Here is a 26693-nt window from a genome sequence, read left to right as displayed (position 1 = left end):
TTTGAATCCTCTGTTCCTCAACATGAGTTCTCACTACTGAAGGATTGAGTCTTTAAATTATTCCAAAAGAATTACTTCCCTAAGAGATGCATATGTTGTCTCTATTTTTAATGCCCGTATCCACTGGTCAAAATTACTGTTTCATTATCTCAAACTCAATATAAGTTTGCTGTTTTCTCATATTCCTAAATTTCTGCCTGTATGCTTCAGGAACCAACTCATATGCACTACAAATAGCCTTTTTCACCACATCATAATTCACTGATACTTCTTCAGACAGCGAAGCATATACCTTATGCACTCTACCCACCAACTTAGACTGTAACAATAACATCCAGCACTCCTGTGGCCATTTCATCTGTTTAGCTATCTTCTCAAATGAAATGAAGAATGCTTCAATGTCTTTTTCCTCAAACTTTGGAAAAGCTTGTACAAATCTAAACATCTCCCCACTAGGTTTAAGGTTAAAGGTTTTTTTATCATCAGAACTCTCCTCAGAATCTGACTTCTCTTTTCTAACTTCCGACCTTTTAATCAGATATTCCCTTTCTCTTTCTTTCTCTTGCCTCTCTTTCTTTATCCTCCTCTCTTGCCTGAAATTCCAGTTCCAGCTTCCTTTCTTTCTCCTGCCTGTCTGTTTTCTCCCTTTTAAATGCTTTTTCTCTTTCCTTTGCTTCTAATTCAAGTTTTTTCAGTTCCTTTGCTTGTTCAAGTTTGGGCATCTTCATTTGTAACTGAAGTCTCACTACCTCCAGCTGTGACTCAGTAGTGTCAGGTGTCCCTTCCAACTTTAGAGGCTGTGCTATACCTTTAATTATATCGGATTTCCCAACCCCCGCATGTAACCCCAATTGTAATTTATCCGCCAACTCTGTTAATTTACTCTTCGTTATTTTTTGTAACCCAATTAGAGTTGTATCTTCTCCTCCCAGACAAGTCTTAGCAATTGCCAAAGCCATCTTGCAGTCTCACCACTTATAAAAAATCCTCACCAGCTCCTGAAATCAAAGTGCTTCTCATACTCGTAACCTTGCAATTCACCAATTCCAAACCAATCAAGGAATTACAAATATTATCCTGTCAAAAGCTCCCAATTATTATGACACAGCAGTTGGTAAAGGCTGAGTTGTTTAAATCCCAGTGGGAAACTTGAACAACAGTCATAACCTATATTTTCAATTGATATGTTTGAGATGCAGCTCTGAATTCAGAAATAAAACCACCAAGCCTCAAAAGGTTTTTTATATAAAACAAAATTAAACTTTTATTAATTTAACAGCAAATTAAACACATACATATGTCTACAAATTACTACCATAATAACATTTAAATAAATCCCCAAATTAATCACTCCCAGGTAAATCTTCACCAAGGCAACACTAACCCATAAGCACATTTGACCTTGCAAATTCAAAATAGGTCCCTTGCAATTTGTTTCCTTTGTAGACACAGTCCTAGGCTTACAGGCTGGTTAGCTCTTACATGCTTCTGACTCACACACACAAACTCTTTTTGGTTTATCCCCAGCTTTCCCTTTGAATGTAAATTTTCCATTGTATTACTAGGTTTTTAAAATTTTACCTCTCCCAACAATAATCCTTTTATTACACCAATTTTATTAGTAATATAACCACATTGCTTGGTGGCTCCTAGCTGGGTGCAAGATTTTACCCATTCTTCTGAATGGTTTATTCAACAAATGCAAATTGCACTTTATCTTTTACTCCTTACTTTTATCTAATTAACATCTCAAACTGCTATACATCAAAGCACCCAGACTAGCTGGCTTTAATCCAATTAAGACACACACATAGACACAGGCCCTAATACAATTCTAATTTAAAAATAATTTCCAATAACATTATAAACATGACACCGGATGGATGCTGGGAGGTTGTTTGCCTTTGTGGGAGAGTCTAGAATGTGAGGGCATAATCTCAGAGTAAGGGGTCACCCGTTTAAGTCAGCGATGAGGAGGAATTTCTTCTCTTAGAGGGTAGTGAATCTGTAGAATTCTCTACCACAGAGCGCTGTTGAGGCTGGGTCGTTAAGTATATTCAAGGCTGAGTTGGATAGTTTTTTAATCAGTAAGGGCACCAAGGGTTATGGGAAAAAGGCAGGAAAGTGGAGTTGAGGATTATCAGATCAGCCATGATCCCATTGAATGGCGGAGCGGACTCGATGGGCCAAATAGCCTACTTCTGCCCTTATGTCTTATGGTCTTAAGTTGACTCCAGAACATAAGCACAAAAACCTACGCTGGCACTCCCAGTGCTGAATTAAAGAAGTGCTGCACTGTTAGAGGTGCTATCTCTCAGATAAGGCATTAACCTGAGGTCCTGCCTGTTGTAAAACATCCCATAGCACTATTTTGAAGAAGAGTAGGGGAGTTCTTCACCACCACCCCTCACTCCATTCCCCCCGCCAGTGTCCTGACCAGTATTTACTCCTCAGAAAATCTGGTCATTATCACATTGCTGTTTGTGGCATCTTGGTTTCCTACATCACAACGGTTACTGCTCTTCAAAAGTGTTTAATTAGACTTTGGAAAGCTGAGGTTGTGAAAAGTGCTATATAAATGCAAGGCTTTCTTTCCAAAGACACTGACTCTTCCGAGTTCAGTAACTATCAGCAGCTCTCAAAACATAATTAGTTGTCAGCTCTCCTCCATTGGTGTCTGTGACTCCAAAGATTTTTGGGTCAAGTCCAGCTCCAGAAAAAGCTATGCTCACACCCAATGCGATATTGGTACTCAGTTGTATTCTCTCACCTGGTACCACATACCTTCCACAAGGAGAAATAATCTTGATCTTTATTTTCTCTCATTCCCAAGTCCAGGAGCACTAATTATGACACCCCAATCTGAATGGCTAATTCGACATAGACCAGGGATCAAATCTCTGCCTTTTGCTCTGCATGCCTCATTCCCACCCCAAATGATGACTTTGATGCAGTCGCTTCATGGAACAGCTTATGGTTGTCATTTTCTATTTGATGTTAAGGATTGCAATAGTTTAATTTGTGCCTGCAAGTATTAACATCAAGAATTGTAACATTCCATCTTCCAACAATCACTGTGAATAAGAAAACAAAAAGGGGTAAAAAAAAGAAGGTATTTCTAATCCTCCTAAAGGAGAGCCCCACAGGAGAGACATCACCAGATCAGACTATTCAACCTCCCACGTGGAGGGCTGGAGTTTCTCGGATTCTGACACCTTGATGTTGTGCTGTGTGAATATTAGCTTCCACAAGTAAAAAGACATTCTTGTGCAGTTCCATAGCTTGCTGTTTTAACAGAGGTTTCAACCTCTAGAAGAATGGCAGGTGGAGGGATTGCATGGGATCACCTTAAGTAATAATAATCCCGCAGCAAAAGGAAATTTAAAAGCAACAAGGTAGGATGCAGGAAACAGCCTGCAGAGCGTTCAGCAGCAATGAATTTTGTTGAATTCTTAGATGGCAGTTTTCTTTAAAACATGTGTCCCAGCACAGTAGCCCCTATTTTAATTGGATGTAAACTGGTGATATTCTCAGTTTGCCTGCTATTCAGAGGAAACCTTTTCAAAACAGTTACAGAACACTTCCAAATCTTGGTAGATTCAGCGAATGTTACTGAAAGAGGCCGTTTGGCCCATTGCGCTTGTGCCAATGTTACAGAGTTGATCTTCCAGGCAACTTTTCTCGGTGGACACATTTAACTTTATTTACAAGATTGCAGCAGCAACTACATGTGCGCATCAAACTCCACCGGCAGAATTTTGCCATCGGCGAGCAGGGGGTGGGACACACTCGCCAATGCGTAAAATGACGCAGGATGATGTCAGGTGGAACCCCCGACATCATCCCGCCCCAGTTAAATTTTCAGGAAGGTGGGGGCACAGCAAAATCAGCTGCGGGTCCGCTGACCTGTCAATAGTCAATTGAGGCCTTTGACAGGATCATTTAAACAATTAAAGGACCTGCCCGTCCAACCATAAGGTTGGCGGGTCGGCCAGAAGCCCCAGTGGCAAAGAGATAAAACATGAACCCTCATCCAGCGGCGGGATGATGTTTCATGCAGGGTTTTAAAAATTGTAAAAAGATGTTCTGTAAATTATGAACATGTCCCAACTCGAGGGGACATGTAATGGAATTTTTTTTTTCTATTTTTAATATTTTTCAAAGTCCAGGCAATCTCCCTGAGGCTGCACTTAGCCTCAGGGAAACGTGCACTCTTTCATGTGCATGCGCGAAAGAGCGCACTCTTGATTTCAAGGATTCCTCCTGCCCACACAGGGACCACACAGCGCTTCCCAGCGGACATCACGCTGGGTGGGCTTTAATTTGCCCACCCACGTAAAATGGCGGTGATCAGCTCCATGCCAGCCGGCAATTGGGTTGGGCCCGCCCACCCGACAAGCAGAAAATTCTGCCCCGTAACTAAAGAACAGCTCTCTCCGAGAAGTTCCCTGCACTGCTAACTCATTGGTTTACATAGATCATGTGATCATACAACACTGGATTATTCTTAAAGCGACAGTCCTATGTTTCTCAAAAATATAATTACTAAATTCCCCCCTGACTTTAACTGTTCTGTACATGTTATATTTACAAGGATATTTATCTCATGACATTACAATATTTACACAGGTCATGAAATTACAAGTTGAGTCTTTCAGGTGGTTTCCCGATCCACGTGGAATGTCACTGCTCCATAACTTCCGATTCTTTGGCAGGAACCAAATTCTCTGGAACTATATTAACATCAGGTACCTTGTTAGGCACATGTAGTTCAGTATCTTCCACTCCGACAAAGACATCGGGCATGTCTGTTCTTGGCTGAACAACTTCAACAGGAACCACAAGTTCAGTAATGGTTACAGGTGGAAAAATATCTTGTTGGGGTATTTCTCTTTTTCTTAAATGATCCACATGCTTACGGGTGATCCGGCGCTCCACTTCCAGGTGGTACAACAATGGCCCAGTCACTGAACTCATTATACCAGGTAACCACTTCTGTCCTCCACCAAAATTGTTCACATATACTGCTTCTCCGACAGTAAATTGTCACTCACGAATATTCAAATCACAAGTTGCTTTTTGGTTCCCTTGACTTTTCTCCACCTTCCCCTCCAAATTGGGAAGTATCAGGCTTAGTCTTGTCCGAAGACGGTGCCTCATCAGTAATTCTGCATCTTTTTTCTACTTATCTTCTTCTTTCTACCACAGAATTTAGTCTTGGCCTTCTTTTTGACTTCACTGTCAGCCAGACTTCTCTCAGATGCAATCTCAGCTTGTCTTAGTTCAGTAGTTGAGCTACCCAAGACTTCATTATCTACTTGCATCTTGAAAGTTCTGCGACTTTGCTTTCAAAGTCTCTTTAGCTTCATTTAGCTGATCCTTCAGCTCTTCTGTCTCCTTCTTGTATCTGCTGGCTTCCTCCTGGAATCTTGAACATAGCTGAGTCTTCTCTGTCAACTGGTTCTTCAGTTTGTCAAAGTGTTAAATTCTGTTAAATTCTTCCTGTTTCTTTTTGTAATTTTCCAGAGATACAAACTTTGACCTGAGGGATCCTTGTAGCATGTGAAAGTCTTTCAATAGGTTTTCCTTTTCTTCGCGAAACTCACAGTTCATCTTGAACTCTGTCATTCAGCAGAGTCTCCTTGAGTTTCTTCTGCTGTTCTTCCATGTTGTTGTTTAAGACAGTCTTCATTTCTTCAGGTTGCTGAATGATTACACACTCATTTTTCATCCAGTTGTGGTCCTTGGACTCTCCAGGCTCTTTCTGAAGTACCTTGCCTTGTTCCTTTTTCAACTCAGGAACTCTCCCAGCTTCCTTTTGAAATCTCACTGGCCAATCGAGGTTAATTTTCCTCAACCAATTTTGACCTAGATGGCTTGGTCTTCTCTCTTCTACCACCATCACTGGTAGCTGTGCCAACTGGTGTCTATAATGAACAGTCACTCTGGTGATACCTTTTACTTGGATTACTTTTGCCTGTATACGTTTCCAACTTGGCAGATGTTTGTTCAAAATTTAATTGCTGATCACCTTTATTTAAATATCTGAAAATGTGTTCTCCTATTACAGTGGTAGAAGTACTCGTGGCTACTTCCATTTTTAATGGTTTACCATTCACTTGCACTGTGACAATAATTGGTTCTGTCTTCCCAAATTTCATGTTGAATAATGAATTAATTTCAGAATTGGTCGTTTCTGGCTCTTCCACACTATAGACTTCATTGGACTTTGTTTGCTGCTTGGAAGCCTGTTTAAATCTTGCTTTGCAATGTTTCAATGTGTGTCCACTTCTGTGACAAAAATAACACTCTACCTTTTTAAATTGCCAATCATTAGGAGAATGATTGTTTCCACTTTGATAAAAATTAGTTTGACTTTGTTGCTAAGCTGTTTCCTCTAAATTTTCGGTTAGCAGGGGCTGTTCCCGTTTTGCGGTAGAGTCCCGACTGTTCACGTCACTTTTGGCTGACTGTTCCCACCTGACTAGGAGAATGGCACCATTTTGCGCCCCTTGAATCACTTGTGAATCCCTTACAGTGCTTTCCATCACCAGTGCTATTTCTTTAAATCAAAATTCACTTCAGCCAGCAATCTTCGCTGAATAGCGTCCTCCTGCGTGCCATATATCAAAAGGTCCCTGAAGATGTCATTGAGAGTTTCACTGAAATCACAATATTCCATTAATTTTAATTTCACCATGTAGTTGCAAAGGTCTCTCCCGGGCCTCTATTCCGTGAATTGAATCCGAACCTCTCCAATGTGACTGAGGGCTTGGATTGAAAATGTCCCTTAACAAAGTCTATTAATTCACTGAAGGTCTTTGAATCTGGGGCACTGGGGGCTGTCAAGCTTTGAATTAAACTGTAGGTCTTGCTCCCACAAATACTCAGGAGAATCGCTCTCCTCTTTTCCTCCCCCATCATTTCGTTGGCTTGAAAGAAAAATGCAAGACCTTCTATATATTGAGACCAGTCGTCTCTGGCTGTTTCAAAGGGATCAATGCTGCCAAACTGTGGCATCTTGGATGAGTATATCTTCCTTTTTTTAAATAATCTTAGATACTCACAATTGCTTGGCAAGATACAGCATCAGATCTGATTTATCCTCGTCACCAGTTTGTTATAGAGTTGATCTTCCAGGCAACTCTTCTTGGTGGATACATTTAACTTTATTTACAAGACAGCAGCAGCAACTATATGTATACATCAAACTCTATAACTAAAGAAGAACTCTCTCCCAGAGGCTCCCCATGCTGCTAATTCTTTGGTTTCCACAGATCATGTGACTTTACAACACAGGGTTATTCTTAAAGCTACAGTCCTATGGTTCTCAAAGCTATAATTATGATAGCCAGCTCTTCAAAAGAATGATCCAGCTAGTCTCTCTCCCTTGTTCTTTCCCCATAGCTTTGCAATTAGATTTTTTCTTCTCAAATTTACATCTAAATGGCTTTGCAAAGTTACCATTGAATCTGCTTCCACCGCCCTTTCAGGTGGCACATTCCTCGTGGGTGTAAAAAAAAATGCTCCTCATCTCCTGATTCTTTTCTGATTCTTTTGCCAGTTAGCTTTAAGTCTGTGTCTTCTGGTTAGCAACCCTTTACCACCAGAAACATTTCTGCTAATTTACTCCGTTTTGAACACCTCTATTGAATCTGCCCTTAACCTTTCTGCTCTGAGAACACTTTCAGCTTTTCTGGTCTCTCCACATAATTGATGTTCCTCATCCTTCTTAGAATTCTGTCAAATCTGAGTTGCACCATCTCCAAGACTACTGATTTGTTAGCAACTTTCAAAACAAGCCTTCACCCATTCTGGCCATTATGTAAACGTTTGTGGAAATTATTTTCTGCACATTAATCATGCTGACTGCAATAAGAAATGTTTATGTGCCCTGAGCCACAGAATGTTTCTGGAACAATTTTTTTAAAAAAATATTTTTAGTCTGCTTCGATGATGATTCAGTGGGCAGACCAGGAAAATAGGAAGACCCAACACGCTTTAATGCCTATGAAGTACTTTTTGAAGTGTACTCACTGTTGTAATGTAGGAACCACAACATCCAATTTGCACACAGCAAACTCCCACAAACAACAATGTAATTATGACCAGATAATATTTTTTAGTGATGTCGCTTAAGAAATAAATATCAGCTTCAAGATCAGGGAGACGCCCCTGCTTTTCTTTGAAATAATGCCATGGGATCTATTCTATTCACCTTGGAGAGCAGACAAGGTCTTGGTTTAATATCCCATCTGAAAGACAGCCCTCCGTCAGTACTGGGATGGAGTTCAGCCTAGATCTTTGTGCGCAAGTCTCTGGTGTGAGATTTGAACCCACAATCTCTGATTCAGAGGTATACACCAAGTAAACATCTCAGCCTGGCTGAGATCTCCACACACCCCCACCCCACCCCCACAACATTGCCCCTCAGCTTCAATGCCCAATTTTGCATTAAGCTGATTTTAGTGAGGCAGAAGTTGGCTATTCAGTGTCTCCAAACTATGGAAAGTTGAAAATTGTCAGCTAAAATTCCTTCATCTGATTGCTATAGTGATGCCTAATACAATGTATTTGAAGATTGGCAAGGACAGGATCAGGCAATTAGCGATCTGTTAGTGCCCCAAGACATTGTGGGAGCCGTTGGCTCGCAGGAGAGGAGCGGAAAAAATGTAGGAAAAATTAGACTCATAGATCAAAGAAAGAGGCCATTCAGTCCACCAAGCCAATGCCAGATCTTTGATAAAGCTATCCAATTAGCTACACTTCCCCGTTTCCCCTCTTTCCCTGTGGCCATTCCCTATGACTCAAAGAAACATCAAGGAGATTGCTTTAAGCAATAAAGAACAATTCTGATAGTGGAAATATTCTTGAGGGGACTTTGTATTAAAAAACACCAATAATGTTTGTGGGCTCCTGTTGTTTGTTTTGAATTCATGCACTGGGAGACAACTCTACTATTATTTGGATCATTGCAGTAACTAATGCAATGATTTTCCACAGCGTTATCATCCTTGTCATTGTCATCAATCTTAGCTCACAGTGCAATGGTACACGACTTTGTTATTACTCTGCAAATCCATTCTGTTTGCAGGCTTGTGGGAGCATAAATTTATTAAAAGCAAGACCGCTGTGCTCCATTTCCACACCGGCAAGTCAGCAGTGGTGAAGGTGCCGATGATGTATGTCAAAGCAACCATGCTTGCCACCACGGATCACATCCACGAGTGCGACGTCATCAGCCTTCCGTACAGTGCCAATGCCAGTATGCTGCTCATAGTCCCCTATAAAACCTTTGGCCTGAGGCACATTGAGAGAGAACTCAGCTGGGAAATGGTTGACAACTGGCTCAAGGACATGACCAACAGGTAGCGTGGCAGCATTAAGGATGCATTTGCACTTCACTCTCTTCCTTGAAAGGATCTAGTTAATGACTGAGAAAGTGGGATATTTGTGTATCTGGGTGTGTTTCTGCAAGGTTGTACTTTTCAGATGATTACAGAAACTATCTTTTTTCCCCGGAAAAGGTGGTGTAAATTTTTAATTCATAAACAGAGGGTGACTAATACTGGGGAGTGGGATATATTTTACTTTTTGCGTCCTTCGTGCACTTAAAGCGAGGCCCTATTTGCCCTCTAAAGTGGACTTCAAGGATTCCACAGCACTATTTTGAAGAAGAGCAGGTAAGTTTGCCCCAGCTAATATTTATCACTCAACCAAGGTCACTAAAAAGACGATGCTGTCATTACCACACTGCTGCTTGTGGGAGCTTGCTGTGCATAAACTGGCTGCTGTATTCATGACTCATTAACCACACTTCAAAAGTACATCATTGGCCATAAACAATTTTGGGACATCTTGCAATTGTGAAAGAAATGCAGGTTCGTTCTTTGCTATATCATCATCAAATGCTGCATGATATACCTCACTGCTAACCTTTAAAAGGCAGTTCGAGCTGTGTTCCTGTCAACTTTCCAATCCCCACTCTCATTATCCTCACAATCTCCCATTGATACTGGGAGTTCAGGGTTGTGCACCTATAGTTTATATTAAGCTTGTCTTGCTGAGAGACATAAGGACAAAGATGAGTAGAGGGATGGGGAAAACTTGGCTGTTAAGTAGTTCTGATGATCAAGTTAAAGGATCAGGTTATGGTGACAGCATATGGTGAAAGTAGGAGTAGAGGGATACAATGCCCATAGTCGGGAAGGTTTCACAGCCAATCTTAGTCACTTATCTGAAAATCTAACCCTTAGTAATTGGCATTTCCCTTTCTTTAGGCTTCCTCTCTCTGCCATGTGAATATCCATCTCCAATTATTGAATTCTGTCTATCTCTTTTCAGAACGCTACACTGTATCTGAACCAAACTTTTTATTCATTGTATAAAGATGTGGCTCAAGCAGCTGGTGTTAAAGATTACTAAAGGATGTAATAGGGTAGACAGAGATGGCCTAGAACAAGGGGCATCACCATAAAATTAGAGGTAGGTCATTCAGGGGTGATGTCAGGAAGTACCACTTCACACAAAGGGTCGTGGAAATCTGGAACTGTCTCTCACAAAAAAGCTGCTGAGGCTGGGGTTTAATTGCAAAGTTTAAAAACTGGGTTGATTGATATTTGTTAGGCAAGGGTATGACGGACTACAGAGCCAAGGTGGATAAATGAAATAAAGACACAGATCAGAATTCAATTCTGCTAATTGATTCACAGAATGGGCTCGAGGAGGTAAAATGGTCCACGGCTATTCCTATGCTCCTAGATTGCACTATACCACATCAGCATACGGATCCAGTGTCTCAAATCCAGCTATCCAAAAACTGGAGTTGCCCACAAACGGTAATTTTTAGAATGTGCCAAGCAACCATCTTAATTCAGTAAAATAGAAAATATCTCACCTGGACAATTTGGCTAGATGATGCATTGGCATGAAATGACGCCTGACTAGTTATTGGCTTTCCTGCTTAGCGGGCCGGCCTTATCCTGTGCTCTGAGTGAACCTTGACCCCCCCCCCACCCAATCCGGCTTGGCCCGAGCCACCCATGGCCCAAATCTCCCGACCTGAAACCCGATAAGATGCAGCACAGCCTTGGTCCCGAGGTTGCCAGTTTTGAGACACTGTGTTTAATTAGGAGACTCCAGTTGGCCTCAAAGTTCCCTGTCTAAGGAGGGTGAAGCAAGAATCCCCCTCCCTCTCAGTGTTCAAGGACTGCGCAAGGGAGTTCACACTTGCGTGGGTGTAGCCTGAGTAAGCCTTATGGTTCAATCGTCTGTCAGCACTCACGCACGAGCAAACCTGTGGAACTGGACCTCAATCTTCTTTACATGGAGAGTTATGAGGCTGCGGAATTCACTTCCAAAGTTATTAAGGCAGAAACAATTTCAGCAAACTAGGCACTGGTTTGGATATGTGAATGAAAGAAAAAGAGGTTGGCAGGATATGGGACCAGGGTGGGTGAATGTGATTAGAACCATTTGCACCCAGGGAGATTAAATGTGTTGTCACGACGGTGAATTTCTACAAGGCACTGTCTTCAGGAGAGGAAACGGGAAAAGTGATAGAAAGAGCAAAGGAATTCCATACAAGCCAACTGTTCATCTGCAAGGTAGCTGGTCCCTGTGGGGGAAATCAATAAAAAATTTATAATTTTAACATTTAAAATTTAGAGTAGTCAATTGAAATTTAAAACCCAATTAACATTTACAGCCTACTTTAAAATGGTACAGATACTGATGTAGGACTCAACCTAATAGGATAACATCAAGCTGCTATGAGCAGGTCCCTTATTAAACATTTTTTATAAAGAAGGATGAGCAATGGAGAGATAATTCATCTTATGTTTACAGGCAATTTCATTCTTTACTTCATTTCCCTGAACTATTTAAAAAAAACACTTTAGCTATTAAGATCAGGCTCACTAGGTTGTTCTGTGTTTCTATACAAGATCTCCCCTCCTCCAAGGCAGCAACCTGACGTGGAGGTATAAAGAATGAACTTGCATTTATATAGCACCTCTCTTGACCTTGGGATGCCCCAAAGTACTTCACAAACAATGAACTATAGTCACTGTTGCTATGTAGACAAACATAAGGTTCTAGCAACAGCAAGTTAAACGACTGGGTGATTTACTTTTGATTAAGGGATAAACGTTGACCTCCACCCTGGACGAACTCCTCACAGACAGGACATCGGCTTAATGTCTCATCTTTCAGATGAGACTTCAACCAACGTGCAGCACTCCCTCAATGCTGCACTGAGGTGTTAGTCTAGATTGTGTGCTCTAGCCCTGGAAGGGGATTTGTCCTTCCTGAATCAGTGGCTAGAGTACAATTATTGAGCCAAACTGACACTTAATCCTGGGGAGTGTGACAGCTCCCTCTGATACCTCTCTCGAGCAGCTATTCTTGAACTGTGGGACAGGGTAGTGAATAAAATGCAGGGCTGGGTTTTACGTCTGCACATTGGGCAGACCATTCCCCACGCGAACAAACATTTGGGTGCGGTGTTGTTGGGTCGGCAATACAACGTCATCGTGCCAGCCTCCGAAATAAAGGAAGGTGAACAGATGTGGAAATCGGCAGCCTGCCTGCCATCTCCAAATGACTAATTAACAAGCTATTGAACTTGTTAACGACCCAGTCATCTGTAATTTTTTTGCCACCCGCTGCATTTTTTGGGCATTGGGCGTGAGAAGATTGGGGGTGTTTTATGGCAGCTATGATGAGGTGGCACAAGGCTGGAAAGAAAAGGCCTGCCACTGGGACCATGGCTGAGTGTGGCAGCAGGTTCTGCTGGTGAAGGTGACAGTATCTGCATGTTCCTTTTTAACTCTTTTTTTTTTAGCTTTCTTGAGCCAGCCATACAAAATAAAGAGAGCAGGGGGTCTTTAAACTTGTAGCTGTGACTGACTTCCTGTTCACATCAATACCCCTCTGCCACACGATGACCCGGTCTACAGTCCGACTGGGTGTGAAGCCCCCCTTTGCACCTCTAATTGGCCATCTGATGTTTGATTTGATGAGCTGCGACGGTGGGGGTAGGAGTGAGAGGACTGCTCAGTTTCTGTTCCACCTCCCTCACCCTACTGAAAAACGTAAAATGTGGCCTGTCATGCAATGGCTCAATACCTGCCCGTGCAATGAAGATGGTCATTGGGGAACTATAGGTTTTACCCTTTACAACATTTTATGATATTCTGCCCTTTATCTTGACGGGTTTCTTTGGTGTCCAGATGTTGCCAACATAAGAAAAGTTTGGCGATGGACGTGCAGAACCAAATTGACCATCTTATGGTAGACCTTATAATCTGTTACCTACACCAGGCAGGTCCACACTGCCCAAACCACGGTTAATAATTGACTAGCCAGCCTGGCTCACTAATGGAGCATGGAGAGGTTGACCAGCCACTGGGAGTTGGGATTCTTCCCATTAATCTCCAGATACCATTCGAACCAATTCGCTAGCTGATGGGAGTGGCCACGGTTTGACATCAGGAACCTCACCAGCACTCTGTCCCGATTTTAGCTCGAAAAATTCCAGGAGTATCCCAAGACACACTTGGGATTCTCATTGTCTGAACTCTCTAGATTGAGGCAGATGATATGTGTCTTAATGAGGAGAGAATGTGCACCAAAATCAGAGAAACAGTAATTTTGCATGTGTAGATTTCACCAGTAGCTCAGTTTGTAGATGTTTAATTATGATGTTTGCCTCAGACTCAGGTAATCAAGAAGTAGATTTTCCTCATCAAAAGTGTTCAGCAGAGAGAATAATTCCACCAATCCAAGTCTTTAGTCAGATACTAAGCACGTGCTCAGAGTAGTCTGGGGTGACAGAGACTCTGATGTTGCCTTCTTTCTGTGGAAAGGTGTCTGGTTTTCCTAGCAGCTGAGAATGGAGATTCACAGAATACTAGAATCGCAGAGGTGAATCTATACCCCAACCTTCTATGCAGCCCAAGATTTCACTATTTTCTGAATTTTGTGTGGAAAAATTATTAATTGATATTATTCACATACAAACAGAAGGTGCAGCACATTAGAATGCAGGGTGCATGCCCTTTATGTTAAGTTACAGATTTGGATCAACTGTAGATACTGCAATGACTGCTTAACCCAAGGTGGTAACTGGTCTCACGCTTGTAGAAGTTCACTCACACTGTACTATATCTACGTGTATGATCAATAGCTCAAGCCAGATACACAACATTAGCTCCTTGTGATCTGGAATAGATTATTGGCAGAATTTTCCCCCCATTGGGGGATGGGGGGAGTTGGTGGGCGGGCGCGTGCAAGCGCGCTTCTGATCGGCACCCCTGATGTGAGGCCCGGCGCCATTTTACATGGGTGGGCCAACTAAGGCCCAGCCAGCATGACATCCACAGTGAAGCGCTATGCACTCCCTGTGCGGGTGGGGTGGAATCCCTAAAATCAAGAGTGCGCTCTTTCACGCATGTGCACGCAAGAGCGCACTCATCTCCCTGAGGCTAAGTGCTGCCTCAGGGAGATTGCCTCTACTGTCAACAATATTAAAAATAGAAAAAAATATGCCCTTACATGTCCCCTCATGTGATAATGTCACATGAATTGGGACATGTTTCTAATTTCCATAACAACTTTATTACAATTTTTAAAACCCTACATGAAACCTCAACCCGCCGGTGGAAGAGGCTTCATGTTTTTTCTAGTTGCCGCCGGGACTCCTGGCCTGCCCACCAACCTTAAGGTCGGATGGGCAGGTCCACTAATTACTTTAACTGATCTGTCAATGGCCTTAATTGGCCATTGACAGGTCGGTGGGCGCGCAGCTGATTTTGCTGCGCCCTTGCCTTCCTGAAAATTTAAATGGGGCACGGTGGCGTTGCTCGGGGAGTTCCACCCAAAGTCACCACGCGTCATTTTACGTGTCGACGAGTAGGCCCCGCCCCCGCTCGCCAACAGTAAAATCCTGCCCTATGAGTCTGATGCATGTGGATTTTTCCAATTTCACCAAAGGCAAATCAGTTGGTGAGAGATGGCTTGAAACTAGTTGCTAAACTACTTTATTACACATCATATAGAAGTACAGAGCGATCAGATTAATTTATTGCTGAAAAAAGTGGTCTCTGATTGGTAGAGGTGTTGCCATGGAAAATGCCTCAACAAACAGAGCCCACATGCCAACCAATCAGCACTCCCTTCTCATGCAGTATAAATGGTTGTTCCCTTTTGTATTGGTATTCTTGCAAATCTATCCTACTGAGTGCAAAACGAAAAGCTTCGACGACATGTCTCTTTTTTCAGTAATTCTCAGATTCATTTACTTAGATCAACACAACTTGTTTTTGCAAAATGAAACAAATAATGCACCATGCTTTTCTCACATTACTGGACCATTTTACTTAACTTGGAATCATTTGGCATAATGGTATTGTCACCGCACTGGTATTCCAGAGACCGTGCTTTGAATCCCACCATTTGAACTCAAATTTTTTTACAAACCTGGGATTAAAAGTCTAATGATGACCATGAAACCATTGCCAATTGTCGTAAAAACCCATCTGGTTCACTAATATACTTTTAGGGAAGGAAATCTGCTGTCCTCATTTGGCCTACATGTGACTCCAGACCCACAGCAATGTCGTTGACTCGTAAATGCCCTCTGAACAAAGGCAGTTGGGGATGGGCAATAAATGCTGGCCTAGTCGGGCAATGCCCACATCCCAAGAACAAATAAATTTTAAAAAACTCGCCTGCCTTTTTCTGCCTGACTGATTGTGTAAGCATCCCCTTACAAAAAGCTCTCACTCCATTTTTATCTTTCCCCATGGAGGTTAAGGAATTTTCCAACACAATGAATGTGAACTGCTTTTTGGTTTAAAAATGATGATCTGAATGAGCTAAAAACTGATCGCTGTGACAGAAACAACTTTCCAAGTACCACACGAATCTTCTTTTGGGTCCTTATCTTCAAGATCTGAGAATGCGCTTTCGCTTTTAAAATGAATTAAATATTGCTATACTCTCCAAATCCTTTCTGTGGATAAACACAGGTCAGAACATCCTGAAACATGACAACATCTCGTGGAATTAGTCAAGGGGATAAGAGCACCCTGCAGAGTGAAATAAATAAAAAATCAAAGGGCAAGTTTTGTTGAGCATTCCTTAGCACGATCACAGGTCTGGAAATAAGCTCACTGATTATTGTTTGTACCTGGAAGCAGTGTGTAGGTCAAAACAATCCTTTCACAGTAGCCGTGTAGGCATTTTAGTACTCAGATCTACCTTTACATCAGTTAAGAGTGATCCACAAATTTCCAGCCTATCACTTCTTTTGACACCATCAAGATCAAATAATGTTGTTCCCCAACTGATCAGCCAGCATTGCACAGATAATAAGCCTGAAAGCTTGCATGCATTAACATATCAAAAACGTGAGGGAATTGCTAAAACTATTAACACATGTACATCACAGCAGGAAACTGGTCGATCGAAATGGTCTGGTCATATTACGCCTCCACTTTAGTGTCTTGTTTCCCAAAGTACAAGACAAAGAATTATTTCAATAAAGTAGCGGCCTGAAGACACTTCTTGCATTCTCAATATTCTGGCCTGTTTTAAGCTCCATATGAAAAAAATAATATCCAACATTTTGCACTAGGGGCCTCTACTTTCACATGACTATCATTAAAAAGGGATTAAAATCTGACCCTATTAGCTGTAGTGTCCTTGCTGCTGGTTGTGGCAAGATTTATGGAGACCGCGGTGAATTAGAAACTGCTGGGTCTGTTCCATCACAACAAAACTCTGACTGGCTCACAGAAAACTTCCGACATTCTCAATCCTATCATAGAATCAAAGAATGATGCAGCAAGGGGAAGTTATTCAGCCCATTGTGTCTATGTTGGCTCTTTGAAACCTATCCAATTAATCCCATTACCCTACCTTATCCCTACAGCCCGGCAAATGTTTCTCCTTCAAATATTTATCCAATTCCATTGGAAAGTTATTATAGAATCGGCTTCCACCAACCTCTCAGGCAGTGAATTCTCACAAGTCACTTCTTTAAAAAAAAAATTCTCCTCATTCGCCTCTGGTTTTTTTGCCAATTATCACTAAACCTTGTCTTCAGGTTACTGACCCTTCTGCTACTGTAAGTAGTTTACCCTTAATTACTCTATCAAAAACCTGCATGAGTTTGAATACCTTTAATGAACTTCCCTTCAACCTTCTCTGCTCAAAGGAGAACAGCTCCAGCTTCTCTAGGCTCTGTGTAACTGAAGTCCTCCATCCTTCGTACCATTGTGGTAAATCTCCTCAGCACCCTCCATCAGGCTGCAGAGCTCATTGTTCAGAAATGGACTGATTCTCTTGATCCCTCGCAAAAAAGATGCCCCAAGCTCCACTTTTCCGAACCTTTGATGGACGTTCATGTTCATTTAGAAATTGGTTTCTTGGGCGAGTGCTGACTGAACATGCAATGTCCTCAGGGAATACAAACAGCAAGTTAACGATATGTGCATTTTCCCATTACAATATTGGTGCAGCAATCCTTCAATGTTGGTATTTTATTCTGCAGCCAACTAAAAGCATACGGAATTGTTAAACATGCCATATTTGCTTCTCAATAGAGGAGCCACCAGAGGCTGATAGATTTGTCCAGTGATGAGTTTGCCTACATAATGGTGACAACATGTCAAAGTACCTCATGGTGTGGAGCACTTTGAGGTATTGTTGAGCGACTTGGTAAGGTGCTGTGAAAATGCCAGTCTTACTTTTTATTTTATTTATAGTTGAATTCTGCTGCCCGGTTCAGGAAATCGTCTCATACAGGATCAAAGGCTGGATTACTCACCAACTAGTCTCTGTCAAGAAACTGAAATGTAGGCACCAGCTCATTAAAATTAGATATGGAAAAGGGAAATACAAAAAAATGTAGCATTAGAAGTCTGAAAATAGTATTTTTGAACCTTATGGATTTTAATGTATCCTGCAGTGTATAACACTCGGATTTATTTATTGGACACATCTGACATCCAGTGCAAATTAGTTAACAAGACTCGTGAATTTAGATATACTACTGACATCAGAAGATTGAGACATTAGGCTACGGTTCTGGATTGGCTAATATATTGAATTTTTTTTTAAAGTCTGCAAAATTATTGAGTACTTCACTTGATTGGCTCTTTTGGCACAGTGCATGCTGCAGTGTGTACAGGATGAACTACAGCAACTTACCAATGTTGCTTCAATGGCACCTCCCTTGCATGTTCAGACCGAGGAAGACAAAGTAGCTGTGATGTGGATGTTTCACGGATAGAGGCCTATGAGAAGGTCAGCCATGTCAAAGTCACACAGTATGCTAACTTGGCCACGTATCTGTGACCTTCATCATCGCTGGGTCAACATCCTGCATTTTCCCAACACAATATTGTGGGAGCACCATCACCACAAGTTCTGCAGGGATTCATAGTTAAAGGCCATCATCACCCTCCTAGGGCAACTAGGGATGGGCAATAAATGCCCATATTACCAGCCACATCCCAAAAACACACTTTTTAAAAAGATGCTTTTAGACTAGCATCACAATTGAAAATACTGTAGCAGTGGGCACAGAACCCCATAATACCCCAGGGCTTCAAATATACAATACATGGAGACATTAACAGTGGCCGCCTTCTGTCTTGTAAAACGAAGGTTTGCAACATGTTGGGCAACTCTATGTTAAGCCCGTCTCCCATGCTGTGTTAATGCTCTGCAGCAAAACTGGAGTGTCTTCTCCAGGGCGCAAGCCTGGGGCAAAACCTTTGGAAACCCTGGGCTGCTCAAGCATCAGGGATCCCTCTCAACCTTCCTGGTTGAATCCAAAACTCTACTTTGGCATTGGCTTGGCTGCAGGAGTTGCCGAAAAGATGACATATTTGGACATGAGCCTGCCTTTGGGCTCTGCTCCAGATTTTTTGTCAGGGTTTACTGCCTTAGCTTCAGCTCTCTCGAGGTATCCACAGGACAGTGGAGCTATTCACCCACAGTTGGGAGTTTGGTTCATGAGTGCCAGGGCATGTTGTCATGCCAGTGGGCCTGCACACTGCATGTCAGGGGGTCAAACCTCCTCCGAGTTCATCTGAAGCTTTAGCCTGGGGCTGCGAGGGACCCAGTTTCTTTTTGTTGCCACAAAGAGGCACAACTGAGGCCTTGCTGATGGAGAGGCTGTGTACTGACAGGGAGACTTACACATTTGGCTTTCCTTTTTCGCATTGCCGCTAGCCAGCTGTGTAGGCTGAAAATGAAAAGCAAACCTGCACACAAAAGCGGAAAGCGTGCTAACCCTCTTCGCTCACACACTAGGCACATCACAACAACCTGTTGGACACATGTAGATTGTGAGACACTAACACACAATATACAACTAACCCATGGCTTTTTAATAACTTGCTGTTAAATGTTCCTGTGTAACCTGCTCACCCCATCACATCCATCCTAAGCCAGTTGTGAAGTATGAAACCAGGCACTAATTATTTTATTTATAAAACTAAGGAGTTTAGTCACAGAATGCAGCAGTATGTATGTCTGCTTCATACCTACCATCCCAGTGTCCCAGTTGTCTCTCTTTATATCATTTTAAATCCCAAAATAAGCGAATTAACAAAATGCCAGCCCCTTAAAGGGGCACTGTAACAAAATAAAACTTTAAAGGAAACTTATCTAATTAAATTAAAATGTCAATTCTGGGGCTGATGAAGCACGCTGGTCCCCATGGTGAGTCTCTCTTTATAAATGCTCTAAGTACTTGCTTAAACAATGCTCTTCACCTATGTATCTTAACAATATAATTAACATAGCATTAACAGCCCCAGGCTGAGACACCAGTTAGTTAACGTTCTCTCAGATTTTATCACTGCCTCTGTGATGGACAATCAGATATGGCATTATACACCACACAGTTACGATCTGGTTAAGGACCGTTAACATTTAAAAAGGAAATCCAAATGCCACGTTTTAGACAATAGAACTATACCACAAGATTTCACTTTATTTTAAACAAACCAAACTTAATTTTATATCAAAGGCTTAAGCAAAACACTACTAACTATGCACTCAGGTTTACTTCTTACTTCCTCTAAGAATTCCCTTATAAGACACATCAATCTTAAAGTTATTCATTTCTGTAGGGGTTACCCATAAGTATGCCACAATCCTCTGGAGAATTCTCCAGAGGTAAAACTTTCATTTACCCTCTCTTGATTGTGGAGGTCTCAGTTCCTTTTTTTGGTTACTTACCCCATAATCCCAAACCACTCTGCTGGTTACTTACTTTTGCAATAAGACATTGTGAGAATCTACTACTGTAGATTCTCCCACTAGCTTCAAGCTAGGCCCATCTTCCAGCTTCTCTTCCTCACAAAATTCAAACTGAGATCAAGCCTCGCCTGTCTTACACGTGGTCAATGATGAAGTTAGTGTTTTACTCTGCTTACAGTGCAAGTCTGTCTAACTGTCATTTACTTTGGTTAACTCCTCTCAATGAGCTGCAAACTCTGCTAGGTTCCAAACTGCAAGTAAGAACCTCACCCAGCAAACACCCAGATAAACTGAAACCAGAGAGCCTTCCTAGCTCCACCCATCTCATGATGACGTAGCCTGCCCATGGCTATCCTCAGACTGACCTTGAAGCTGATTATCCCTCATTTACAACAAAAACAAAAATACCTGGAAAAACTCAGCAGGTCTGACAGCATCTGCGGAAAGAAACACAGTTAATGTTTCGAGTCCGTATGTCTCTCTGCAGATGCTGCCAGACCTGCTGAGTTTTTCCAGGTATTTTTGTTTTTGTTTCGGATTTCCAGCATCTGCAGTTTTTTGCTTTTATCCCTCATTTACAATTGCTCAAGTTAAGTAAGCCCGCCTGCTGTTTTATAGCTCTACCTCTTCTGTTCTGACTCTACTAAACAAGTATGGCTAACCTTCTGAACCGGCAGTTTTGTTAGGTGTTCTGGCAATCACTAAAGCCCAGCATTTTAATCAACTTACTTTCACAACATCTATCTTCCCAGAGCTAAACATTACCTCTTAATATTATTAATACCATTACCTCTAAAATAGTAACATGAACCAGGTATTTAGGACAACATACATTGATTTTTTAAAAATGGAAAACCTAGGTAAAAGCTCCAAGCTTCATGATGTAGGAATGAGCAACGCTGAAAAAGAAAGTGAAGTAAATCAGGGAGTGATTGTTTTGGTGATGCCGCGTTTGGGTATTTAAAACCCTATGGGTTTTAGTGGAAGGAATTCCCTAGGGACATAAGAAGTTTCATGGGTTTGAGGTCCTGGGGAAGAATTCTAAGTCTGTGCTGACTCAGCAGGTTTCAGACAGTAGCTATGCTACAATTGATCTCAGTCCCCCCGGATTATGGGGGCAGAGAAGTATCAGCCTGGGCTCCGGCTTTTAATTGCTACTCAGTTACCCTTTTTGAAAACGTATGTGTCTGGTGGTGGGGGACTGGATTAAGCATGGTTGATATATTGACAGCCTCACTCGTTGCCCAGATACTGACACCAATAAAATCCTCTGCAATGGTTCAGAAGGGGCCTGACGTTTATAAGCTTTTATCCCCAATAAGTAATGAGTCAGCGTCTTTGGAATGGGGAAAGAGGCAGGGAAGGTTGACAATGAAGATCAGTGAACAACAGAGGAACCAAAATCTTGTCATTAAAATTGCAAGATGGTGTGATGACTGAGGGTCCAGGAACAAATCATCATTTTATGTTGTATCTTTCCCTTTAAGTGAAATATTTTAACTAAAGGCGTAAATTCTAGTTGAGTGTTTGATGTCCAAGTGATTTATGTCTGCTCTTTCACAGGACAAGGGAGATCTATATTCCAAAGTTCACTCTACATGGCAACTATGACTTGATTGAAATGTTCCAAGATCTGGGTGTGACGGACCTCTTCCACAATGAAGCAGATTTGTCTGGTATTTGTGAACAGGGAAACCTGTACGTCAGTTCGGTGAGTAGTTCAGTTGTGCTTTCGCCACATGGTCTGACATACAAACACTGCTTGAAAATTCCACCAGGTAGAGGAGGTAATTTGTCAAGTCGGCTATTAAGTACTGCAGCAAAGTGGTTAAGGTAGTGGACAAATGATCCAGGCACATGAGTTCAAATCCTACCACAGCGACTACTTTAAATTTCAATTAATTAAGTAAATCAGAAATAAAAAGATAGTATCAGTAATGGTAGCCATGAAACTACTGGCTTGATACAAAATCCCATCTGATTCACTGGTACTGTTTAGGGAAGGAGATCAGGCGTTCTTATCTGGTCTGGCTGAGACATGACTGTGCATATCCACAGGTCGCCAAAGGGAACAGGGCATGTAGATAAGGTGGTTAAGAAGGCATATGGGACACTAGCCTTTATTAGCTGAGGCATGGACAAGAGCAGGGAGCTTATGATGGAACTGAATAAAACGCTGGTTGGACCATAACTGCAGTACTGCATGGTCACCACATTATAGGAAGGATGTGATTGTACTGGAGAGAGTGCAGAGGAGATTCACTAGGATGCTGCCTGGGCTGGAGGTTCTGAGCTATGAGGAAAGATTGGATAGGCTGGGGTTGTTTTCCTTGGAGCAGTGAAGGTTGAGAGGGGACCTGATAGAGGTGTATAAGATTATAAGGGGCATAGATAGGGTGGATGGGAAGGCACTTTTCCCATTAGTAGACGGGTCAATAATCAGGGGGCATAGATGAAGGTAAGAGGTAGAAGGCTAAGAGGGGGGTGGAGGAGAAACTTTTTCACCCAGAGGGTGGTGGGAGTCTGGAACTCACTGCCTGAAAGGGTGGTTGAGCCAGAAACTCTCATAACATTAAAGAATTGTTTAGATATTCACTTGCACTGCCATAGTCTCCAGGACTACGGGCCAAGCGCTGGGAAATGGGATTAGTGTCGTCAGATCTTTGTTGACTGGCAAGGACACAATGGGTCAATGGCCTCCTTCTGTGGTCTAAATGTGTATGAGTCTATGAGACTCCAGACCCAGAGTAAAATGATTCACTATTAATTGCCCTCTGCAAGCCACTTTGTTGGATCAAAATTGATGTGACAGATTGCAGTGCTTTAAGAAGGCGGTTCACCACCACCTTTTCAAGGCACTTAGGAATAGGTAAAAAATGCTGGCCTAGCCAGTGATGCCCACATTCTGTGAATAAATAAGTAAAATCATAAAGTCAGGAATCCTACTGATAGGCATACCTCATATTCTCCTGGGACTCGCAAAGTAGTTCACTGTCAGCACTTCATTTAACTGAGGGATGGGATTCCCCTGCAATGGGTGGAAAGCTTTTAAGTGTAGCGTGTTTGTGCTGATAAAATTTCATGGGAAAGTAAGTGATGGTGGAGCACGTTCCAGTGAGTAGCGTGAAAGTATGTCACAACCTTCCCTGCTTGGGAAGATCCTGTCACATGCTGGCGTCCAATGGTATGGATGGTAGCTGCCCTCTACTAATCCAGCCAGCCTTCATTTATAGACATGGACAATGTGTTGGGAGGTTACGTGACTGAAAGGGGTAGGGGTGGGGTTGGGGGCTGGTGATTCACAGCCAAGTCCAATTCTATACTCACGTGCATGCCGTTTGCTACAGGAGATACTGACAGGAGCATGCAGATTTAAACTAATTGACAAAAAAAACTCCCACATGTTTTTTTTTAAACAGCGAGTTGTTGTGATCCGGAATGCGTTGCGTAAGAGGGTAGTGGGAGCAGATTCAGTGTAACTTTTCAAAAGGAATTGAATCTCTACTAAAAAAGGGGGAAAGCAAAACTGCAGGGCAATGGGGAAAGAACAGGGGAGTGGGACTGGTCGGTAGCCCCTTCAGAGAGCTGGGACAGGCACAGCGGGCCAAAAGGCCTCCTTCTGTGCTGTATAATTCTAGGATGACTAAGATGAATCTTGTTAATTTTTCTCCTTCTAAGGCCAGGTGTTCTGTCAATATCCCAGCTGAGATCAGTTCATTCAGAAGAGCTAATTCAGAACCATGAGACCTCCCTGATCCATATAACTTCAGTTCCTCATTGGTCAGTGGTGTGCACCAACTGAGTTATCCAGTGAGTTGTGAATATTTGCTGATTTTACCATTGTCCGCACGATGTATTCGTAATTTTTTTCCCCTTTTTCTCCCCACAGCTGAAGCAACACGTTGCGCTGAAGGTGGACGAGGAAGGTAGCGAAGTTGCTGCCATCTCTCTTTCTGGGTTCATGCCTCTCTCTTCACAGGCCAAATTTATGGCTGATCGCCCATTCCTGTTCCTCATCTTCGAGCATCACACCCAGTCGCTGCTTTTCATGGGGCGAGTGATGAACCCCTTAAACCAATAGCGAGAAGGCAATAGACATGGGTCACATAAATTCCAGCAGACATATGTTACATACAGTGCCTAAAGAATTCCCAAAATAATCACCACACAGTTTAGTTATTCACTTTACCTCGGCCATTCTTAATATCCATGTTACAATAGAACAGATTGCAGAGTCCATGCAGCTGCATTGCTGAATCTTATTCATTTCCAGTTATTATCTGGTCATTTTTTTACAGCAGAATGCTGAGGTTAGAAACTCAGAATGAGGAGAAACCAACCCTGCACCATGGCACTTCTGTACAGGGCAATGCTTGTGCTTAATCATACTCCCCGGTGCCCCTGAATGCACTGCACATGCACATGCATTTGAACATTTTCAAATACAGTTCAAACATTTTCCCTTCACTTTGCAGAGTAGGATAATTTATCTGGTCCTATGCCTCTCCCAAGAGAACACACTGACTGTTTCAGTTGGGAGGTACTGGGATACACAAGGTGTCGCAATTGCATGGAACGGGCTGAGTGGTCTTGAGGGTTGTTTCTCCAGTCTGCTATTGTTCATATTTCTACTCGATCAGTCTGTAGCAAGTTATCCGATCTTAGCTGGGAAGTCGTTAGGATGCTACAATTGGCCTCAGCGCTGCTTAGCTCGGGAGGGAGAAATAAATGACCAGGGTCCCTGCTTCTTATTGTTATCCAGCTGACCAGTGAGCATGCGGATAGCTGGTGAGGAAAGGGTCAAGCCTACCTGTGATGCCTCCCATGACCAAGTAGCCAGCTGATGGTCACGGCGTGCTCACAGATGAAGAATGTCTGCTCGGGTGACTAAATGGGCTACCAGCAGTCATGCAACCATGCCCCTGCAAGTTAAAACTCATATTTTACCTAATATCTGGATAAACCTTTGGAGTAATTAAGTAACAGTTAAACTGGGAAGTAACTTTGTTTTGGGCAGGGTATGTGACGTATTGAAGTATATTCCTTCTATGTTGTGCTCTTTACAAAGAGTTGTCGATACAGTAGTTTTAATTTTTGGACTTTCTCATTAGTAGATATGCATTTCAAATAATCCTCAATGATATTTGACCATCTTATGAAGATGATTGTTGTTGCATTGTGGTTAGGGCACTAGACTGGCAATTCACAGCTCATAAAATCAGATCCCAAAAAAACTAATTATGAATTTGAATTGAATTCAATAAACGTTCAGATTTGTGAGTTAGCACCAGGAAAATAGTCATGAAAGCTGTTGATGAGCCAAAAACCCAACCGGTTCACTAATATCCTTCAGGGAATAGAACCTGCCACCCTACATTTCAGGTCCCTACCATCCCGCACAAAGTGGTTGACTCTTAATGCCCTCTAAAAGGCCTGGCATGCCAAATTGTGATTCAAGCCATCTTTGCAGGGCAGACAGAGAGAGAAGACCTCGTCTGCATCATCCACATCTCTGATAATCATCTGGACTTTGCAAATATTTGTTACACTTTTTTAAAGACAAAATATCTTTCCAGGAGAGACTGGCATCACCCACAAACCCTGTGCTCTGCAGCTGTGATTATAAAACCTTTCCAGAAAGGCACTGCTTGAAATAAAAGCACACTCGTCCAAGATTATAGCTGAGAAATATACATACTACAGCAGAGGTGAATAAATTTCAGGTTGATTGGCCAACGTAACTGCTCAAGTTGGTGTCTTAGGTACATTCAGTATACTGTTTATTTTTGGACAAGTAGCATGATTGTTCAGTTTACTTCCTTGTTCATGCAGCCAGTTATGGTTGAGGTTGTTTTTGCATTGCTTGTTAAATACTTATCTTAAACTTACTTTCATGTATGTTTTGTGTGAGTTTTAAAATGTTTTTAAAAAGTTGCAGCAATAACAATGATGATATCTGCCAGCCCTGATTTTGTTATACAAAGAGGCACTGAAACCCTTAGTCTCCAGTTCTGAAGATTCTGCGATGAGAATCAATGGCTCTTTTTAAATTAAACCAATTGCATCAGTTTCTTTGTCAACTTGCATTTAATCTGATCAATAAATATGATAAAGAGAAATTGTAGTCTGTTTATGTGCACTTGATGTTTTGACTCAACAGATTATATTTTGACAATAAACCTCAAATTATGGTATTTCTGGACATGCAGTGCATGTAGGACCTTAATGGTGAACTTAAAAAAATGATGCTTCCTTTCATGCAGGGGTTTGCAAGCTGCAACCTGTGGTCCATTTTCATCCCTCAAGTCTTAGCAATCTGGATCACAAAGCAAAAACTATTCAGTTCTATTTGCATTTATTTCTGATACACAGATTTGTCCAGTTTTAATTGAGTGCCTGGAGGTTTTAAGAAA

The 26693-nt window shown here is 42.0% G+C and overlaps 1 protein-coding gene across 1 annotated transcript in view; it reads left to right on the top strand.

Moving 5' to 3' along the window:
- LOC121283542 (heparin cofactor 2-like) overlaps nucleotides 1-26399 on the top strand; it is a 37205-nt gene extending 10806 nt beyond the window's left edge. Inside the window, exons 2-4 of the mRNA XM_041198245.1 lie at nucleotides 9095-9368; nucleotides 21844-21991; nucleotides 24170-26399. Coding sequence (XP_041054179.1) covers nucleotides 9095-9368; nucleotides 21844-21991; nucleotides 24170-24361 — 614 coding nt within the window. The 3' untranslated portion in view covers nucleotides 24362-26399. The remainder of the gene's footprint in view (nucleotides 1-9094; nucleotides 9369-21843; nucleotides 21992-24169) is intronic.
- Nucleotides 26400-26693: the final 294 nt, after the last annotated feature.

Source organism: Carcharodon carcharias, chromosome 10 (assembly GCF_017639515.1).
Source record: "Carcharodon carcharias isolate sCarCar2 chromosome 10, sCarCar2.pri, whole genome shotgun sequence".
Taxonomy (NCBI): domain Eukaryota; kingdom Metazoa; phylum Chordata; class Chondrichthyes; order Lamniformes; family Lamnidae; genus Carcharodon; species Carcharodon carcharias.
The sequence above is the reverse complement of the archived record's forward strand: the minus strand, read 5'-3'. Positions and strand labels throughout refer to the sequence as shown.